Below are 19,014 nucleotides of genomic sequence, written 5' to 3'. Positions count from 1 at the left end.
TCACCAAAAATCACAAAGAACAAAAGAGATAAAGAAGAAGAAAGACGGGGAATAAAAAAAATATTATAGGACTTTTAAGCATAAACAAAAGATTGTAAGACTAAATAAAAGACACGTTTTTCAAAAAAAGACATCTTAATAATTTGCTCATAATTTAGCTTTATTTAACGTGGCAACTCTTATCTCATGCCTCCAAGGACAGTTTTGTTTGCTGACCAGACTCTCCAAAGAAAGGCTGCGCTCCATCCTTGTTTGCTGACCAGACATCTTCTTCAATTATTTTTTAATTTGATTTTATTTATATTATTAGAGTATTATTTTTTAATTTGATTTTATTTATATTTTTGACTTACCGCAATACATAATATTTATATTATTAGAGTGTTATTTTTTAATTTGATTTTATTTATATTTTTGACTTACCGCAATACATAATATTTATATTATTAGAGTATTTGTAAAATGTCAATGAGTTGCTTTTAATAAAAAATGTCAATGAGTTGCTTTTAATAACTAAAGTACTATTATTTATATAAAAAAAAGTATTATTACATATTTTAAGTTGGAATGTTAGATTTGATTATTTTTTAATACATTTTTATTTTTTAAAAATTAGTCGCCTTTTATAAACACAGGCCTGATGAGTGGGCTTGAAAGTTATATTATTTTTAGATCTGGGCTTAAATTGATTTGGCCCAGTCTTCGGACTGCATCATATTTGAAAAGACACAAAGCCTGGTAAATTTTGGATTCGGCCCGGACCGGCCAATGCCCAGCTCCTAAATTAGGGTAAAGTTTAGCCATCTCTTCTCTCTTTCTCTGGTTCTATGTTTCTCTGCGTCTCTAGTTTTGGCGGCAAAAAGGTGAGAAACGAAGCTACGAGCGAAACTCTCTCCCAGTCGGTGAGCATTAGAGGCGTTATGATTAACAGTTTTGGTTGCTCTTCGATTATTGACTTGAAAGTTGTAAATTATCGGAGATTTTGTTTCTTATTTGAACTGGGTGCGTGATCATTTGGAGTTTGAATGATCGTTTATGCTTTTGTTTTTTGTTTGTTTTTCTTACACGTTTGGGGTTAATTTAGTAATGGTAGTTGCTACACAATTGAATTGTATTGATTTATATATAATAAATTCATGAGTTTTTGGGCGATATATGTAGACTTTTTATTTTTTTTATTCAATGGCAACATCGGAGCAGTGATTGACTTGTTTTCTTGATTCATTCCATGTGGTGAAGAAACCAAATCTCATAGTTAAGGATAAAAAAAAACTAATCATGACAGATTGTTCCTTAATTTGTTTTCTTTGATTAGTACTTGTTTTGTGACACAGTACAGCATCATTAATTGTTACATTTGAAAATTCGACTATTATGTTGAGTTTATTTGTTAAGCAATTTTGAAGTTTAATACTTACATATATATATATATATATATATATATAATTTCAATATATTTACATTGCCTGGAAACTTTCCGGTTGCAGAGTCTTGAGTTGTGTGACTGTCTGTAACTGTATATATATATATTTTTCTGAAGGATCCAAGTTATTGAATTCAAGCATCAATCTAATGTGCCACTAGGGCTTTCTCCGCGATAGAGTCTTGCTGTTGTAATGGCGGGTTCTCGAGTTCAGGTCAACAAGGCCCATAAGACTCGGTTTGCTTCGAAATCATCTCGTAACATCCACAAAACCTCTCTCAAAGGTTAGACAAGATACAAGATTTCGTTGTACCTCCAGTCCTTTTACATTCTGATTTTGCTCTTCAAATATTGTTTTCTTTTTGCTTTTAATTACTACCCTCCTGTTGTTCCTGATTTATTCCTTTTATGTAATCTGTATTGGGTGACTTAGATAATAGCAAGAACAGATCTGAGCGCAATGTTGTCAAAGGTGCTCGGGCTGCTCGAATTCAGCGCAACAAGATGGTAATTTTTGTCTTAATTCTCTACCCTTCTACATAATATATATTACTTTTTACTCTTAGGGGTCTTGTATTTGTAGCTTTTCATCGAATAAAAGATAATATTGTTGTTGCCTAAAGGCAGGATTGCATTTTTTTTTTTTTGTAGATGAGGGAGCAGAAACGGGCTGCTCTTTTGAAAGAAAAAAGGGCCTCTAGTGGATTGACAAGCCCTCCCCGTGTCATTGTGAGTATCCTGTATACGATATTTTTTTAAATGTTTGTATTGTTTGGACTCAGATGAAATATTCAATTAATTTTGGTCAATAGTGTGACAGTTTTTCAACACCACGTCAACTAAACTATCGATTAATTAAATAATGAACTATATATGTGTAGCAGGAGGACAGTATGGGGCATGGATGGGATACTATGAGTGGTGATTGACTATATGATGAAGATCAGACCTTAGCCTTAAACGAAATAGGGATAGGCTAAAATATTGTGGTAGGGATATTTTAATGGTAAGTTACCATAGAGTCCACCAAAACGAAAACCTTAGGTGAGATAGATAATGAAAAAGAAAAATGCATTAGACTTTTCTTTCTCAAATATAAGGAAGTAAGCATAGACAATATGGACTTTCTTTCTCAAAGATAAGTTGACCAACCATTCCCCTTTTTACTTGGAATTGGGAAAATTCCTTGAATCAACATTGATTTCATGGTACCAAAGTGGCGTAAGAAGCGCTTGGCATGTTTGATTATATCCTACAAAAGCAGGGGAATCCCTTTCCTTGCTTGCCGCTGTTTAAGGTGTCTATATACCATAGCTGGCTCTTCCTTAGGGCAGTTTACAATCAGGTAGGATAGAAAATAGTAGATTAGGTCACTGCGCAGATAAGGTACTCAACTTTGTTTAATACAATGTTATTATGTTAACTCCTCATAACAATAGTTCGTAAACATCTTTCTGCTAAAATGATACTGTTATCTTAATCAAGAAACAACCATTCTGTTGGTGGTATGGAGCTATAAATGAGCTGAGTTAAGCTTTGTAGTAGGTTATTTAAGCTTGGTTTAAAAAACTTAACGAGTTTCAAAATTTGTTGAAGCTTAGTTTTTTTTAACCTTTCGAGCCAATCTCAAACGAGTTTTAGTAGCTTGGTTTTTTATAATGCTTATTGAGCTGAGTACGATCTTAGAAAACTAGCAATTTTTAGAACTTGCTGAAGCTTGATTTGTTTACATAACAAACCAATTTTGAATGTTTAAAGAGCCGAGCTCGAGTTGCTTGGTTTGTTTTACATACATGTAGACCTACACTTGCTTCTTTGGACTAGTCTTGGTTTCAACTATAATCTTAGGTAGCATTTCAGCAAGTTACCTGATTTTGACATTCTCAGCTTTCTGTTTTGTCATGAATTTATTTACATGCTCCAGTGAGGCAATGTTGGTTTTGTTGAAAGTGATGGCTCCATGAATAGCATGAGGTTGTACTTGAATTCTTAGATATGCATTTTCACTACACTTTATGACATGTCTATAAAAAAAAAAAGTGCATAATGTGATGTAAATTGTACTATTTATCATCAATTATCCAATAATCTGGTGAACCGCATTTATGGTTGATATCATCCACAAAAGAGTGCTATCATCCACACACATGGGGAAAAAAAAAAAAATACCCCTATGGGATCAGTGCAGGTTTGATTTTTAGGTTTTAAAGTTGTGACTTTGTTTTCTTCACTAGTTTTGTTACTCTAACTTCTCTTTATAACAGGTTCTTTTTGGCCTCTCTGCTTCTGTGAACCTAAATTCACTTGCAGAAGATATTTTTGCGTTATTATCCGCTGAAGTTGTGTTTCCGGCTGTAGCTTCTTCCGATTACAAGCTGAGAACTACGGTAGGCTTTGTAACAGTCCATTCAGAATACCATTTAGTAATTTGTTTTTTGGTGGTAGGTAGTTCAATTGTTCTTTGGTGGCATCACTTGTTATATTGTTTAGATAAGAAATGTGCATTCTTCAACTGTTTTAGAACTCTGGATATGTATGTGATAGTGCCCTTATTTTGTTGTTCTATTTTCACATAATTTAACTTGTTTTTCCTTTGTTTGAACTTTGAAGATCCACTTCATTTCTTTGAAGTGAGGGGTTGGTGAGATTTTGTTTACTAATTTTTAGTGGCAATTATTTTAAGCACAATTATATGACTCGAATAAACTCTCCCTCCCCCTTCCTTCCCTTTTTTCCCTTTTGCTTTAGCCATATTACCTGGAGCAGACCAGTCAGAATGATCAACCAGCAGATAAAAGTTTTTTTTTTTTTTTTTGTGTGTGTGTGTGTGACAACAAGGATTAAAATTATTAATTGATCAAGGTGATGGCTAGAAAATAACTAATGCTATCAGATTCTGCTCACCTGAGTAGTCTAGACATAACAAAGGAATTGTTACATTACGGTGTTATCCTTGAGTATGAGAATAAGTTATAGTCACATAGGGTATGCTTATACTTTTTATATCATGTTCTTGTTATCTTTGGCTATTTATGCACATTTTAAAAAAAGGGATATTCTTTTGAAAGGTTATATTTTATATTTTTGTTGTTTATGATCTACAATGCTAGTTTGATTAAAGCATAAACTATTATTTCCTCAATGTGTAACAATTTTTAGTATCTAATGGTATTGTCTGCATTAGGTGTTGAAAGCACCTCATGGAGATCTATTGTCCTGTATGGAAATGGCCAAGGTATATGTATATTTCTGGTAGCCATTTATATTTTTCCAGTTCTTTTGATTGCAGGTTTGTCGTTAGGGCTACTGTTCTCTATATCGTTGGTGAAACTTAATGCACTGGAATTTATAGGTTGCAGATTTGATTGCTTTTGTGGCATCTGCAAGCTCTTCACGTGAAGAAGGCAGTTCTGGCTTTTATATTGATTCATTTGGATCACAATGCCTTTCTGTGTTCCGAGCTCTTGGTTTACCAAGCACTTGTGTATTGATTCGTGTAAGTTTTTTGCATGCATTGGATGTTTTGGTGGAGGCTTTTCTTTTTTTTTTTTGTTGGTAATAATTTGCATGAGTTGCAGAATTTAAAATTTTATGTTCTGCCTTCAGGATCTACCTAATGATTTGAAAAGAAGGCACGATGTGAAGAAGACATGTTCTTCTATTCTTGTTTCTGAATTTCCCGAGGATTGTAAATTTTATCCTGCAGATACAAAAGATGAGTTACACAAGGTAATTATATATCTACTTCACACACTTTGGGTTTGAGGCGTTGAGGTTTAAAATACATGGGAATGGATAGAATCATAGTTTGCACAGGTCTTCCATTATACATTTAAACTTCCAGTATTTATCCTATTATGTGATGGTTGCAGTTCATATGGCTTTTCAAGGAGCAAAGGCTAACAGTGCCTCACTGGCGAAACCAGCGTCCTTACCTCATGGCTCAAAAGGTGCTATTTGCTTTTTCTATTTTCTAGTTAAGATCTGGTTCATTTGGACTTTGAGGATCTTGTTTAACCTTTAGTTTATTTTAAATAATATATCCTTACAAATGGAGCACCTAAATTTCTGTTATGTTCCATGTCAAAAGAAATAAAATAAAAATTGTAGTTAATATGATGCTTTAAATAACTAATACACTATATCATCTAATGTGGTTCAGATTATTGGAATGATGCCATACGCGCTGTAGATTTTATTATTGATGTCTGTATCAACCATTCTTTATTGTCCACTGGATATGTGCAATAACTGCTAGGCATGTAATTTGCTTTTCATTCGGAGAAGTGAAAGGGAAGTGATTGTTTATGTCTTGAAGTTTGGAGAGAGGTCGCAAAAGAGGTCTGGTGGGTCAGATAAATGGTGATTACACTGGACAAGTGTGGAGAATATAAACTTTGACACAACTCTAGACAACTCTGTTGTTCCAAACATTCCGAATTGGCTACATGAAATCCTTCTGGTATATACCATTTACCAAAGCAGTTTCTTCCATCATTCATAGACCATTTGTTTTTTCTCGTTCTCTCCCATCCCATCTCCCCCATTGTTTTCTCATTCATCTGTCTTTGTTGTGCAATGTGCATAAAATTATGCTCTATCTGGCACAATAATAGGTATCAAGATGGATTTCTCCCATTTCCCTTCCCATCTGGTGCTACTTATGTCTCACATGTTTTCTAGTTGTCATAATGCATATCACAATTCATCCATTTTTATTCTTTGTTTAACCTGGATGCCATCTTTCTAGGAAATTATGAAATTAAAAAAAAAAAAAAATTATTCTGTGTTTTACAAATTGCAATTAGTTCCTATTTTTAGCCTTTTGCCTCTGGTTTATATTATTTATTTATTTTGTGTTGTCAGTTCATTTGTTCCTCATTGATATGGCATTTTACATGCCTGCATTTAGACCTGTATAAGCTAAATTCCCATAATATTAAATTCATGGTACTTGAGCCTTGACAGGTTGATTTGGTAACTGATGCTTGCAATTCGGAGAAATGTACACTCCTCCTTACTGGTTATTTGCATGCTCACAGTCTCTCTGTAAACCAGCTGGTATGTTGTTTAGGCTTTGGCAATTGGCCCATTTGGTTGCTCAGAATCATGGTTTACTTTTGATCTTTTTTGGATCAGGTTCATGTATCAGGTGCCGGGGATTTTCAGTTGCTCAAAATTGAACTTCTCAAGGATCCATGTCCATTGAGTGCAAGGAAAGTAGGGGATCTTATGGATTCAGAAGAAGTACATGATGCGCAGGTTTTGGTTGTTACCTTTAAATATAAACAAAATAAAGACATCTACTAACCTGACCATGAGCCTAATTTCTTCTTTTTCCCCCCCTTTATTCGGAGTTTTATGTGTACAGTTTGTGAAAATTATGTGCCTGTCAAGAGAAACAAGTTTCTGCCAAATTATATCTTTGTTTTAATACTTAGCTCAGCAAAGTCTCATCCTTATTGTTGTCTACTTGTGTGTATTGCATCTAGTATCTTTATATAGTGTGTTTTATGTTGTATTGTTTGGCACACTTGTTTGATTGGAACAATTAAAATATTTTGGTTGTGTACGCAGAAGCAACCAATTTGATATTGACCTGTCAAATAGTTAAAACCTAGGTGATGTTTAGTCCAGATTAGCCCATCCAATATACATTGGATGCCTTTTAACTTGATTTGTTAACATTTAGATTTATGATGGTATACTAGCATTCCGTAGAAGATCACTACCTTTTTTTCTCCCTATTTTTCTACGTTTCAATTTATGATGTGATAGTTATGTTCAATGTAAGATCATTATCGTTTCCTCTGTGTTTCCTCATCCTCTTTTGATAAAAAAGAGAAAATCGTAGGCACAATACAAACCAAGCACCTCCCTCTTTTGCCATGGTATATACTTTTTGCAGATGATATCGTGTTAGTGGATGGGGGTAGAGAAGGAGTTAACACAAAGTTGGAGATTTGGAGAGAAACACTTGAATTCAAAGGATTTCAGATAAGCAGAACTAAGATAGAATACATGAAGTGTAAATTTTGTAACAGTAACAATGAAAGCAGAGGAGAAGTGAAGATTGAGAATCAAAGACTACCTCAGAGTGAACATTTTCGTTATTTAGGGTCGATTATCACAACGGCGAGGGAGATTGATGCGGATGTGGTCCATAGAATTAAGGCGGGGTGGCGTAAGTGGAGCAGTGCGTATGGGGTACTATGCGATAAATGAGTACCCACTGGACTAAAAGAAAAGTTGTATAAAACAACTATTAGACCATTGATGTTGTATGGGATGGAGTGTTGGGGCAACCAAGAAACATGTAGATAAGATTAGTGTTGTTGAGATGAGGATGTTAACGTGGATGTGTGGTAAGATTAGAAAAGACAGAATTAAGAATGAGTATATTCGGGAATGGGTAGGAGTAGCACCAATAGAAGATAAGTCAAAAGAGAATAAATTGAGATGGTTTGGTCATATTCAACGGAGAACAACAGAGGTAGTAGTGAAGAGATGCGATGCAGTGACAGTGGATGGAAGTGTTAGGGGATGGAGTAGAACTAGATTGACGTTGGCTAGCGTAATAAATAGAGATATGAATCTACTTAATTTGACTAACGAAATGGCTTTTGATAGAGCCGCGTGGAGAAGAATGATTCATGTAGCTGAACTCATTTGATAAGACTTAAGACTTGGTTTGGTTTGGTTAAATAATTTGAAATAGAAGGATTGGATTTGGTGCAACAAAAAGATACATTTTGATTTGTATGAGGGAAGAGAAGTTGCAAAATTCTTGAAACAGATTGCTTTGAATAAGTTAATTGGATTGTTAAAAAGTTAGTAGGTTTTAAAAATTTGAAAGAAAAATGACAGATTTGGTTATTTGAAAATCATAGGCACAATAGTACGGACTTCTTTCTATAGCTCTAGTTATATTACGTATTTACGGGGAGTTGTCTTTGCCTCCCAACTGGAAATGGGATGAGAAATTTATATGCTTTCCTTTCCCTTTTCAATTTTTTTTCCCTTTATTATGTTGAATTGCTTTGCTGTCATTTTTTTTGGTATGGCTAAGAATTTGACAGTGATCGTCACTTGTTTTTATTAAGGCCTCGTTTGGGAATAGGCTAATTTAGTAACTTTTTGGCTATTTGACTCAAAAGGTAGGTAAAACAAACTTGTATGTTTGGGATGACTTTTTGGCTAATTACGAAAAGATGTGCAAAAAGTAGAGAGAAAAGAGAATCTTTGACTTTTTGGTATGAGTTGTTGGCTTTTTGGCTAATTTAGTAACTTTTTGGCTAATTGGCTAAAAAAGTAAGTCTCCAAACGGGGCCTAAGTTAGCTTTTCATGGTGTTACAAACCACTGGTGTCTGGTACCTTTTCCATGGGTGGTGTGTTGAACTGGTCTGGATGCCACATGGGCTACAAGGCCGGTGGTGTTCCTTACCTTAGTCACTTTTTATTTTCAAATTCTCTTCTTTTATTTCCCTCTCTGCATCTAATTCATTTTACTTTTTGAATTGGGCAGGTAATCAGGTCTTTGACCCCTGATCCCATGAATCAAGAGCCTTTACTTGTTGAAAATGTTCCAGATCCTCTTGCAGGAGAGCAGGTAGCGCGAATGAATATCACAATTTTGGTTATGTAAATGATTTCTTCAGTTAGTTTTTTAGTTTAATATGTCATTAATTTTCACCCAATGCTGTATATTTTTTTTTCGTTGGTGGTGGTTTTGATCTGGTTCTCACTTGATTAATGCATGATGTAATATTTTTCTTTCGCCCAAAACAGTTTCTTTAAATGGTCTTGTTAACAAGTACCCCTAAGGGCATTGATTAACAATTTGTAATCTCTATGGAGTGCTCTTTTATAAAGAATGTACAACCATTTCAAACTTGATAACGAGTGGCTAACAAAATCCTTCTTCAAAATGACCCTGCAACTATATTATTAAGTAATCATTTGTCTACCTTTAATCGCCGAAGGAAAAAATATTGGACTCAATTATATATATGTAATTATTTTGGAGTTTGTCTTTTGCATTCATTACATCGATTTTCTTTTTTCCTTTTTTATTCTTCTTTTACCAATCAGACATGGCCAACGGAAGCAGAAATGGCTGAAGCTGATAGAAACCAAAAAGAGAAAAGGATGAGAAAGAGGTCCCTGCCTCGTGGCACTTCTGAATATCAGGTCTGTTCTTATTTATGTTTTGCTAAATCTCCTCTTACATTGTTCTAATTCTAGGGTCTCTACATGACCGTGATGGGGAGCAAAGGGCTTACTGGTAATATGTGCAAAACATTAATTTTGCAGGCTGCTTGGATTGTTGATGATTCAGATTTGGATGAATCAGAGAGCAATGATGATGCAGATGATGGAATGGTGGTGGACGGAAAAGATAATGGTTTTCCTGGCCAAGAGTGCAAGGACAAATTGGACCTTGATGATGACCAGGCTTCTCTTCAACTAAATTTCAGGGACTCAGATGAAGAAACTGAAGTTGATTCAGTGATGATGGTCAGTATGAAGACTCAAAAATGCCCTCTTCAATACATGCTATATAAGTTATCCTGGATCATAAAGATGTAAGATGCTTTACTTTGTGTTGCAGGAAGGTGAGAACTTGACAAAAGAGCAGATAGAGGATGAGATTCGCAAAATTAAAGAAAAGCATGCTGAAGATGAGGGTACGTCTCTTTGTTCCAGATTAAAAATAGTTGTGTTTGTGGACTCATTTGTAGCAGTTGGTAGTCTCTGTAAAGCATTAAAAATGTACAGTTGAGATGCAAATGCTTCTAATTATGTAAAAGTGCTAGGATAGAAACTGTTTTTTTGGGTGTGTGGTGTGGTTTTTTTCAGTGCCCCACTGAATCAGCCATATGGAATGTGGGAGCGTGGTTGTGTGTTTGTTGACACAACTTTCTATGTTTGCATTTATGTGTTTACCTGGAAAGACATAAAGGGTAGAACAGTTGAGTAAATTATGTTTCATTCTAGGTTTATGATATAATTAATAATACCCATGCTGTTTGTGCAATGATTATAGAATTGAATTCTTCTACAACGGACTTGGTTGTCATGTCAGCTTGTGTCTGGCATGTAAGTTGCTTATAGAACTGCAGTACATATATCATAGGTGAGGACCCTACTGCATTTTTTAAACGAACACCATTGACTAACAATTGGTTATTGACTTCATCACACCCGTCTACGTTCGGTTTATAACTATCTTTCCCCATTTTCATTGATGTGCATTTATTTCTTGCACAAAATTCTTTGATCCCAGCTTTTGACCTGTGGATCTCTCTCATTGTCCCACCTGCTCTGAGAAATTTCATCTAATCAGAATCTAACTGTATTCCACAGATCTTTTAACAGGAAGGGAGGAAATATTTCTTTAAATAACTTAATTATTCCTTTAGTCATGTATATTCATGTTTAAGTTGTTTTGAAGATAATCTTTACTACATTTTAAATTGAGTATTGTATAATATATATGAGTTTTCTGTGTTCTTTGCTATATGTATTTTTTGGGGGTGGGTTATGTCTGCTGTATATGTTATCTTGACTTGTTTTCTAATAGTTAGTTTGCTACATCACAGAATTTCCTGATGAAGTGGATACTCCAATAGATGTTCCCGCTCGAAGGCGTTTTGCTAAATATAGAGGCCTCAAGTCCTTCAGGACCTCTTCATGGGACCCCAAAGTAATTCTTCTGATTTTTGTAGTGTGTGTTTGCTGACTCCACTTGATTGGGACTCAAGACTTAGTTTGGTTTGGTTTGGTCTATGCAAGCGTTTTCTGTTGTCTCTGAATTAGAGGGATTTATTGACTATCCTGTTTATGAATTCAGGAATCTCTACCTCCAGAATATGCAAAAATTTATGCATTTGATAATTTCACAAGAACACAGAAACATGTCCTTGCAAAAGCTTTAGAAATGGAGCAAGGGGGCTCAGATGACTGCATACCAGCAAGCTCTTATGCAACACTTCATGTCAAGGACATGCCAACTGGTGTTGCTTCCAAATTATGCATGCTTGCAAAAAAAATGCCTATTATAGCTTGTGGCCTCTTGCAACACGAGTCTAAGATTTCTGTTCTTCATTTCAGGTATATTTTGTTCTAGTATCTCCATGTCTTTTATTTTTTCTTTGGATATAATGATTTGCTCTGTTGTGACTTTCTGTTGTGACTTTGTTGCATGGTTTGGATTATGTTATTTTCTTCAGTGTAAAGAAGCATGACACATACACTGCTCCTATCAAAGCTAAAGAGGAACTGGTATTTCATGTTGGTTTCCGTCAATATGTCTGTAGGTAATATATTCATATGTCACTGCTAGTCCCCTTTTTGTTTTTACGTAAATTACATAATTTTCTGTTACTTTTCTGAAGTATTGAGATTGTTTAATTTGCAGGCCAATATTTTCTTCTGACAATATAAATTCAGACAAGCACAAGATGGAGAGGTTTCTTCATGCAGGGCAGTTTTCCATAGCTACAATATATGCTCCAATTTCTTTTCCTCCTCTTCCTTTGGTTGTTCTAAAGTGTGAGGCAGCTTCTACCTCACCTTCAGTTGCTGCTGTTGGTTCTTTACGGAGTATCGATCCAGATAGGATTATTGCAAAGAAGATTATTTTAACTGGGTAAGAAAAAATCTGTCCCCTACATTTGTATCCAAGTCCTTTGCCTCTCCCCCCTTCCCCAAAAGGTGGTTTAAATGCCAGTGTAAAAATTAGATCAAATTAGAGTAATCAGATTGTTAGAATTACTATTTCTTGTTGACTATACATGTTGGGATTTTGACCTTCATATGAGGCAGCAGGATTGACAATTCTTCCTGGCTCAGAAGATTGGCAAGCATTTCGTTTTGATTTTTGCTGCTTAAATACTTTCTTGGGTAATTAAGTTGGAACTGGTAAAGTGTATTCGGTTAGCCAAAATGATTCATCAGTGTCACTGCCTGAAAATTTCATTAAGCTTATCCAATGGCTTTCTCTGCTTGTTAAGGTTGCTAGGTTAGCATGGTTGTCAAATAGGCACTGGAGAGTTGGACCATTTTTTTAATTTCAATTAATTCCTCTTTGCTTTGATAATTATGTCTTCTAAATTCTCAATTGTGACTTTAAAGTTTAACCGATGTTCATTGGTGCTAGGATTACAAGATTTTCATCCCTTACAGTTTCTACATAATGATACTTGCTTCACATGCATACCTAGTGGGTGCTTCGGAAGATGATTGAAATTTTTTGTAGTTGGATGTGATGTTTGTGAGAGAAAACGTGAAATGATTATGGATTTGATGTGACATTTTGTCTTATCAGCTATTTTAGCCTATTTTGTCTTTTTATAAATTTTAGCCCAAAAAGCAAAAAAATAGCTTTTGCCAAACACCCTTAATAGTTGATTTGCTTTCAATGTAAATTAAACACTAATGAAATTTCATTTGTGGCTGTTGTTGGTTATTATAAGTTTTGATTTGATTTGCTCATATAAAGCATATGTGTGATGCAGTTATCCTCAGCGAGTATCAAAATTAAAATCCACAGTAAGATACATGTTTCATAATCCAGAGGATGTGAGATGGTTCAAGGTAAGAAAATTTCCTAGCTGTCATGTCATAGTTTAATTCCTTGTTTGACAGGTAGTATATATTGTATATTGACATATCTACGGGTATTATAGTTGGATTTATGGATCTTCATGTTTGTTGCAGCCTGTCGAAGTATGGTCAAAGTGTGGTCGGCGTGGTCTCATTAAGGAACCTGTTGGTACACATGGTATGATGCTTACTAGGACTAATGTAATTCATTTTAGAAAAAGTTATACAGTGAGGATGCGCGCAGTAATTTTCTTTTTCTTGTTCTCAGGAGCGATGAAGTGTGTTTTTAATGGGGTCCTCCAGCAGCACGATACAGTATGCATGAGTTTGTTTAAGCGCATGTATCCTAAGTGGCCACAACATTGGTTCCCGCTTCTTGGTGCTTGATCAGATGACGCCAGTGAGAATTTGTGTCATCAATGGGAATGAAGCTCTGGTTCAGATTGGTAGTTAGAAGTTTTGTGTTTGCCAACAAACTTTACTGTTCTGTGTGAGAGATGAGTTTTGTGTTTCTCCAACTAGCTGGGGAAGCAAAAAGTTTTGCCTGTATATTGCTGAAGTCATTGTGCTATTTTATTGTTTTGGTACCCAACCTATTGATTTATGTGAACTTTGTAATGGAAGTTCGAAAGAAAGCATGTAACTTGAAAATCTTTTAGAACAATACCTGGTTGTAGACTCTGTTTGAACTCTCAAGTTCTTACTGAGCATATTATTATGTATCATATCCTTGTTTATTGTTTGGAGTGACTCACTAGATTTTAGCACATTCATTTGCAATTAAACACTTTGAAAAGACATACAACTTCAATATGGTGATCTTCATGAGCAAAGAAACTCAATTACAAAGGCTCAGTGGACTTTGATCAACCGATGCGTAAATTTGGAGCTCTCTATCACATTGGAATATAGCCATCTGTTGCTCATCCATGGAGACCCATGCTTCGATTCCATCTCCCTGTTTTGTTTCAATCAGAATAACCATATTCTGGTAAAAAATTGTTGATATCGATTCTCCTGATCCAACAGGAGATGCCCATGTAGGCTTTCCCCATCCAAAATCGACTTCATAAAGACCAAAGTTGCACCAACTTGTAAAGCCCAAATAATCTGCTCCCTCGTGAAGTGCTTTTCTCATCTCCTCGAGAGTCTCACAATACTTGAGAGACCCTTCCTCTCCTTGTAGCTGCTTCACCAAGTCGCCATTAACTTTGGCTATTGCGTCGTTCACTTGACCCGCCAAATGATGCAACTCCGTTTTGGCCTCGTCTTTGCATTCTGCAACTGCCAGCCATAGAAAATTTCCCATGCAAGACTCTGAAAAGGGCGGCAGAGCTCTCGGGCGTATATTCACTGCATGGCCCAATAAAATTGGCTTGTAGGCTCCCGATGTTGCTTTTGAAGCTGCAATGAAACGTTTCCAGATCAGAGATGACACAGCTTGAACACGACTAGGGCTCTGACTCTGACCACAAGAGCTGGTTGCTTTGGCCTTGAGTGTGGCCAAGGCTGAGGCATCAAATATGAATCTCCTTGCAACACAGTCGCCTCTTTTGAGAAAGTGTTTTAACAGGCCCATCGCTGTCAATTCTTTTGGCACAGAATCACTTTGAAGGAAAAGAGATGGTGCAATGAAACTTGGACGTGGTACTGCTTCACAAGATCCGCGAGCAGTGGCAGCCCAGCTATTGAGAAAGGTGCTGAACGCTGTTCCATCGACTGTCATGTGTGAAACTAGAGCACCAATGGCGATTCCACCACAGTCGAATATGTTTACTTGGATTATGGTTACATGGAGCCCTGAAATTGGTTCATCTCGCTTCCAAGCGACATCATAGGGAAGGAATTGATTCATGGATGGGACACGAGGTTGGGTGAGAAAGTCGGACAAATGGCATTTGACTCGAGCCTCTACATAGAAAGCTCCCTCATCGTTGCAATCAATGGTGAGAGCATCTCTGACCTTCCCAGCAAGTGGGTAAAACCGGGTTAAGGTTTTTGACAAGGACTTCTTCAACAATTGAGAGGTGACATGAACATGATCGTTATCAAGCATGGGATAAAAGAGGACTATCGGGACATGGTTTGAAGGAATGAACTGATCTAAAAGAGAGAGCTTGTAAGTTCTCAAGTGAGGAGGTGTTAGAGAAGATGGTTTGATGGTCTCCCTGGAAATGATCTCAACCTCCATGTTTTTCTTGACTAATAATGGTTTCCTTCAACTACAAGGCCTAGGTGATATAAGTGGTAGAAATTAATCCATTAATGCTAGAATAACACATTTGTTTATCTATAACGTTTTATTTACTATATAATAAAATTTGAGTTGTCCCAATCATATTATTCAAATGAGTACTTTTTTACATTTAAAGTTACATTCTTATATGTCACATCTTAATAAGAATAAAAATATAAAATTTATTAATTTATATTATATTTTCCTTCTGCTATTATTGCAAATTGCAACTAATTAGCCCACATTAATTCATGAGTAAATGTCAATGCCTGAGCTTACGAATAGTAACTAAAACTTGGGAGGTTTTAGCAAGTCTTTGGGTTAGTTTAATTAATTAATTAATTATACTCATAAGTTAGCAAAGCGTAATGCATTCCGAGACTATTAAATAATTATCCCGATTATAAAGAATCAAATCTAATTATCCCGACTATAAAGAATCAAATCTCTTGGTGAGAACCAGACGAAATTATTAGATATTCCAAAAATATTATGTGATATAATCTACATAATGTTTCTAGGTAAAGTTGAATTATTCTTTATTTCTTAATCAACCAAAGTGAGTCAACATGCCCCAATTTTAGTATAAATAAGTAATGTGTTTTTTTTAAGGTGAATATTAAGTAATGTTATACAAACTAATTATTCTATTTTTTTTTTAACTCACTGTCATTAAGGCGACACATATCATATTATTATCGTGCGCCTGTTTAAATACTAAAATTTTGTAATGCACAATATAAATAAATAAATTATAGTGGTCCTGTTTTGTTTTGTTTTTTTTTTCTTCTATAATTATTGTGGTCCTGTTTTCAAATACTAAAATTATATATTGCATGTCACTTCATTTAATAAAAAATGTTTTTTTTGGCATAAAATTTATTTAGTTAGCCTAGTATTTTAATGATGGAAGTTCCAACTAGAGAGTGTTATTTGACATTACTCATTTTGATAATTTAAACTATTTATTTAAATTTTTTTTTCTTAGATCATTAATATAAAAAAATTAAATTAATCAGGTAATAGTATATTTACCATTGTTCAATAATTCAGAACACTGTATTTACCATTTCTTGTCACTCATGCTTCTCACAAAGAGCAGCAAATTACATCTAACTAATTAATGTTTTATAACTTTTACAAAATAAAAAATTCATAATCTAATAACTATTATTATTTTTAATTTATTTGAAGAATTTTTGTTTCATAAACTATAAATAACACTAAGCATTCTCACAAATTATTAAAAATAAAAATAAAAAGCCATCATAAACAAAACATCCCAATAAGTTACACCAATTAAACCTCTAAAATAGCCATATAAGACAAAATAAGCTATTTTAGTCAAATATGATAAAATGTCACATCCAACTCATAATCATTTTATTTTTTCTTTCACAAAAGTCAAAAAAATCAAAAAGCCTATCCCAAATAAGACTTTTCAACCCGTAGACTAAAAAAGTTAAAAAGCCAAAAAATTAACCCACATCCCAAACGAGCTCTAAGACTGCAGCCCAAATAGTTTCCTTGTATTTTATTCCATCCATTCCAATTACAAGGCATAACAACTAATGAAATTTGGGTATCAATTGTGAAAATACCAGCAACTTAGGTTAATCCTTAAACTATAACACTTATTTTATTAATTTTGGTCCTTGATTTTTAATTTGTATCAATTATATCCCTCAACTTTACACATTACTTCAACGTAGTCCCTACCTTAACTGCCATATAAAAAAATACAAAAAAAAAATATTTATGTCAACCTATCTGAAGGGAATTTGGAGAAATTTATCCTATTTTTGTTTAACTAAATCACGAGACATGAGAAATGAATATTTATACTTTTCAATCACTTACTAAGAGTCAAATATGTGGAGTGTTTAATTATTTGATTGATTTTTTTTTTTTTATATAAATAGACACTAAAATACCTTTCAACATCTGATGTGAGATTGACGTTATCATTTTTTATGCATTTTAGACGACAATTATGAAAAATATGAACCATTTACTTTACGGACTACTTGTGTAATTTATTTAAAAACTTAAATAGGGTGATACCCATGAATAAGTTAATTAGTGAACATGGTGTTGACACCAAAAAATTAAAAATTCTCTGTCAACAGAGGCTCGAATACGTTCAGAAGAAAGCCAAGAATGAATGAAGTAAAGTTAGTGGCCTAAGAAAGAGAAATGAAGAGGCAATACATGGCAATAGCAGAAAAAAAGGAGTTCAGAGGTAGTTGCAGCAATTGCAGTTCATGGGCAGTTATAGGAGCATGACAAATGGGCAGTGGCAGCATAGCATGGCCATTGTAAGTCATATAAAAGGTGAAAGTTCAAAGAGAAAAAGGGCTTTAACAAAATTTACAACCCATGTGGAATTAGGAGTATCATAACTTAATTATGAGTAGCTCTTGTACTTAGGAATAGTTTAGATATCAGCTCCTTGCAGCTTGTTAGATGTCAAAAAATAACTGATGTATAGTGGATGATCAAAGCGCATTGAAGGATGCATAGTTTTTAAACACCTAAAAGAAGAGTTTCTGCAAATCAATTTTAAGGCACATGGCAAAATAAGTATTCTACGAAATCCATATGAATTAGGTCTCTTAGGTATTTAGAGGGCTTTTGAGACGTAAGGGCTGCTCCAGCAATATATATATATATATATATGTATTTTAAACTGAAAAACATTAGCCCCTTGTATAGTTTTCTCAAACTAGTTTGTTTGTAATTCAGTCTTTGTAGCCAAGTTTTCCTCAATCGATTGCTGTGCATTTTGAACTTGTAATTTAATTCTTGTAATTAAGTGGCAAGTTTAATTTTTCTTCAATCAAATTTCAGTTTATGTACACTTGTTTCTTCGCATTACAATCTCAAAGAAGTCCTTGAAATTGTCAAGACATAGAACAATAACCACAATTTTTTGATCTGTTATTGTTTTGTGAAAATTTGATTTCTTTGTCGAATCTTCTCTGTCGATTTGACCCAAACTAGATTTTTGCTAACATATTTTGGCATGCCCAGTGGGACTTATCTAATTTGGAGTGATGGCTAGGAAGAAACAACACGAAATCTTTGAAGACCCCGAGAAAAGGGTTGAAGATGGCGAAGAGTTTGATGGTGCAAGACAACCTAGGTGATGACTATTCAGTGGCTAGACAGGAAATAATATGTGAAATCTAAGAGAGAAGGTGAATTCTAGAGAGAGAGGCTCAAGAACAAGCTTTTTGGAGAGTTTTAGAGAGAGAGAGAGAGAGGAAGATATGAAAAAGTGATTCAAAATATTATCTTCTCGGATTGTTATACGCGCAGTTCGCTCGAGCGTAGAAAGCCTCGCTCGAGCGTCAGACACAAGGTTCCGCTCGAGCGTGAAAGTTGGCGCTCAAGCATAAAATACACATTTTTAGAAGTTTTGCAGACGTGGGTCTCCGCTCGAGTGTGGAACTAGATGCTTGAGCGTCTAAAGCACTTTTCCAGTGTTTTCAGAACTGCAAAAGAAATGCAAAGAAGTGGCAAATCCCACTCGAGCGCAAGAATGGCCGCTCGAGCGGATGAGCAAAATTTGTGAAGTCTGCTTGAGCGCAAGAATGCCCGTTCGAGCGGAAGAGCCAAAATCTGGGCAACATAGGTCCACAATTGATTGTTGCGGCATGGGAAACAACAAGGACTATCTGTTTAGTAATTGATTGGTGATATGAGTCACGTGGTATCCCTAAAGCATCGAATAATTTTCCAAGA

At 34.9% G+C, this 19,014-nt stretch overlaps 2 protein-coding genes across 7 annotated transcripts; one reads left to right on the top strand and one right to left on the bottom strand.

Annotated features, from left to right (window-relative positions):
* Positions 1-667: 667 nt before the first annotated feature.
* Positions 668-13,774, top strand: LOC114315221 (pre-rRNA-processing TSR1-like protein). 6 transcript variants are annotated; one of them, XM_028261801.2, is made up of 22 exons: positions 668-902; positions 1,585-1,707; positions 1,857-1,930; positions 2,075-2,152; positions 3,688-3,810; positions 4,608-4,658; positions 4,776-4,919; positions 5,030-5,152; positions 5,296-5,373; positions 6,392-6,484; positions 6,563-6,685; positions 8,950-9,033; positions 9,516-9,614; positions 9,738-9,941; positions 10,036-10,111; positions 11,027-11,130; positions 11,278-11,537; positions 11,657-11,743; positions 11,845-12,075; positions 12,944-13,022; positions 13,146-13,209; positions 13,300-13,774. In XM_028261801.2, the coding sequence occupies exons 2-22, from the start codon at positions 1,617-1,619 to the stop codon at positions 13,416-13,418; spliced, it is 2,385 nt and encodes a 794-aa protein (XP_028117602.2). In that variant the 5' UTR covers positions 668-902; positions 1,585-1,616; the 3' UTR covers positions 13,419-13,774. The 6 variants fall into 6 exon arrangements, with proteins under 6 accessions (XP_028117602.2, XP_028117597.2, XP_028117604.2 ...); XM_028261796.2 differs by having other exon boundaries at positions 697-902; positions 1,541-1,707; XM_028261803.2 differs by having other exon boundaries at positions 754-863.
* Positions 13,775-13,790: 16 nt separating this feature from the next.
* Positions 13,791-15,222, bottom strand: LOC114315222 (epi-neemfruitin B 7-O-acetyltransferse L7AT). Its single transcript, XM_028261804.2, has one exon. It carries the CDS (start codon positions 15,220-15,222, stop codon positions 13,870-13,872), a length of 1,353 nt encoding a protein of 450 aa, XP_028117605.2. The 3' UTR covers positions 13,791-13,869.
* Between the last annotated feature and the right edge of the window lie 3,792 nt (positions 15,223-19,014).

The sequence above is a fragment of the Camellia sinensis genome, chromosome 3, assembly GCF_055761805.1.
Source record: "Camellia sinensis isolate YWXY chromosome 3, ASM5576180v1, whole genome shotgun sequence".
Lineage (NCBI taxonomy): Eukaryota > Viridiplantae > Streptophyta > Magnoliopsida > Ericales > Theaceae > Camellia > Camellia sinensis.
Note: the sequence above shows the minus strand (reverse complement) of the source record. Positions and strands in the feature narration are given on the sequence as shown.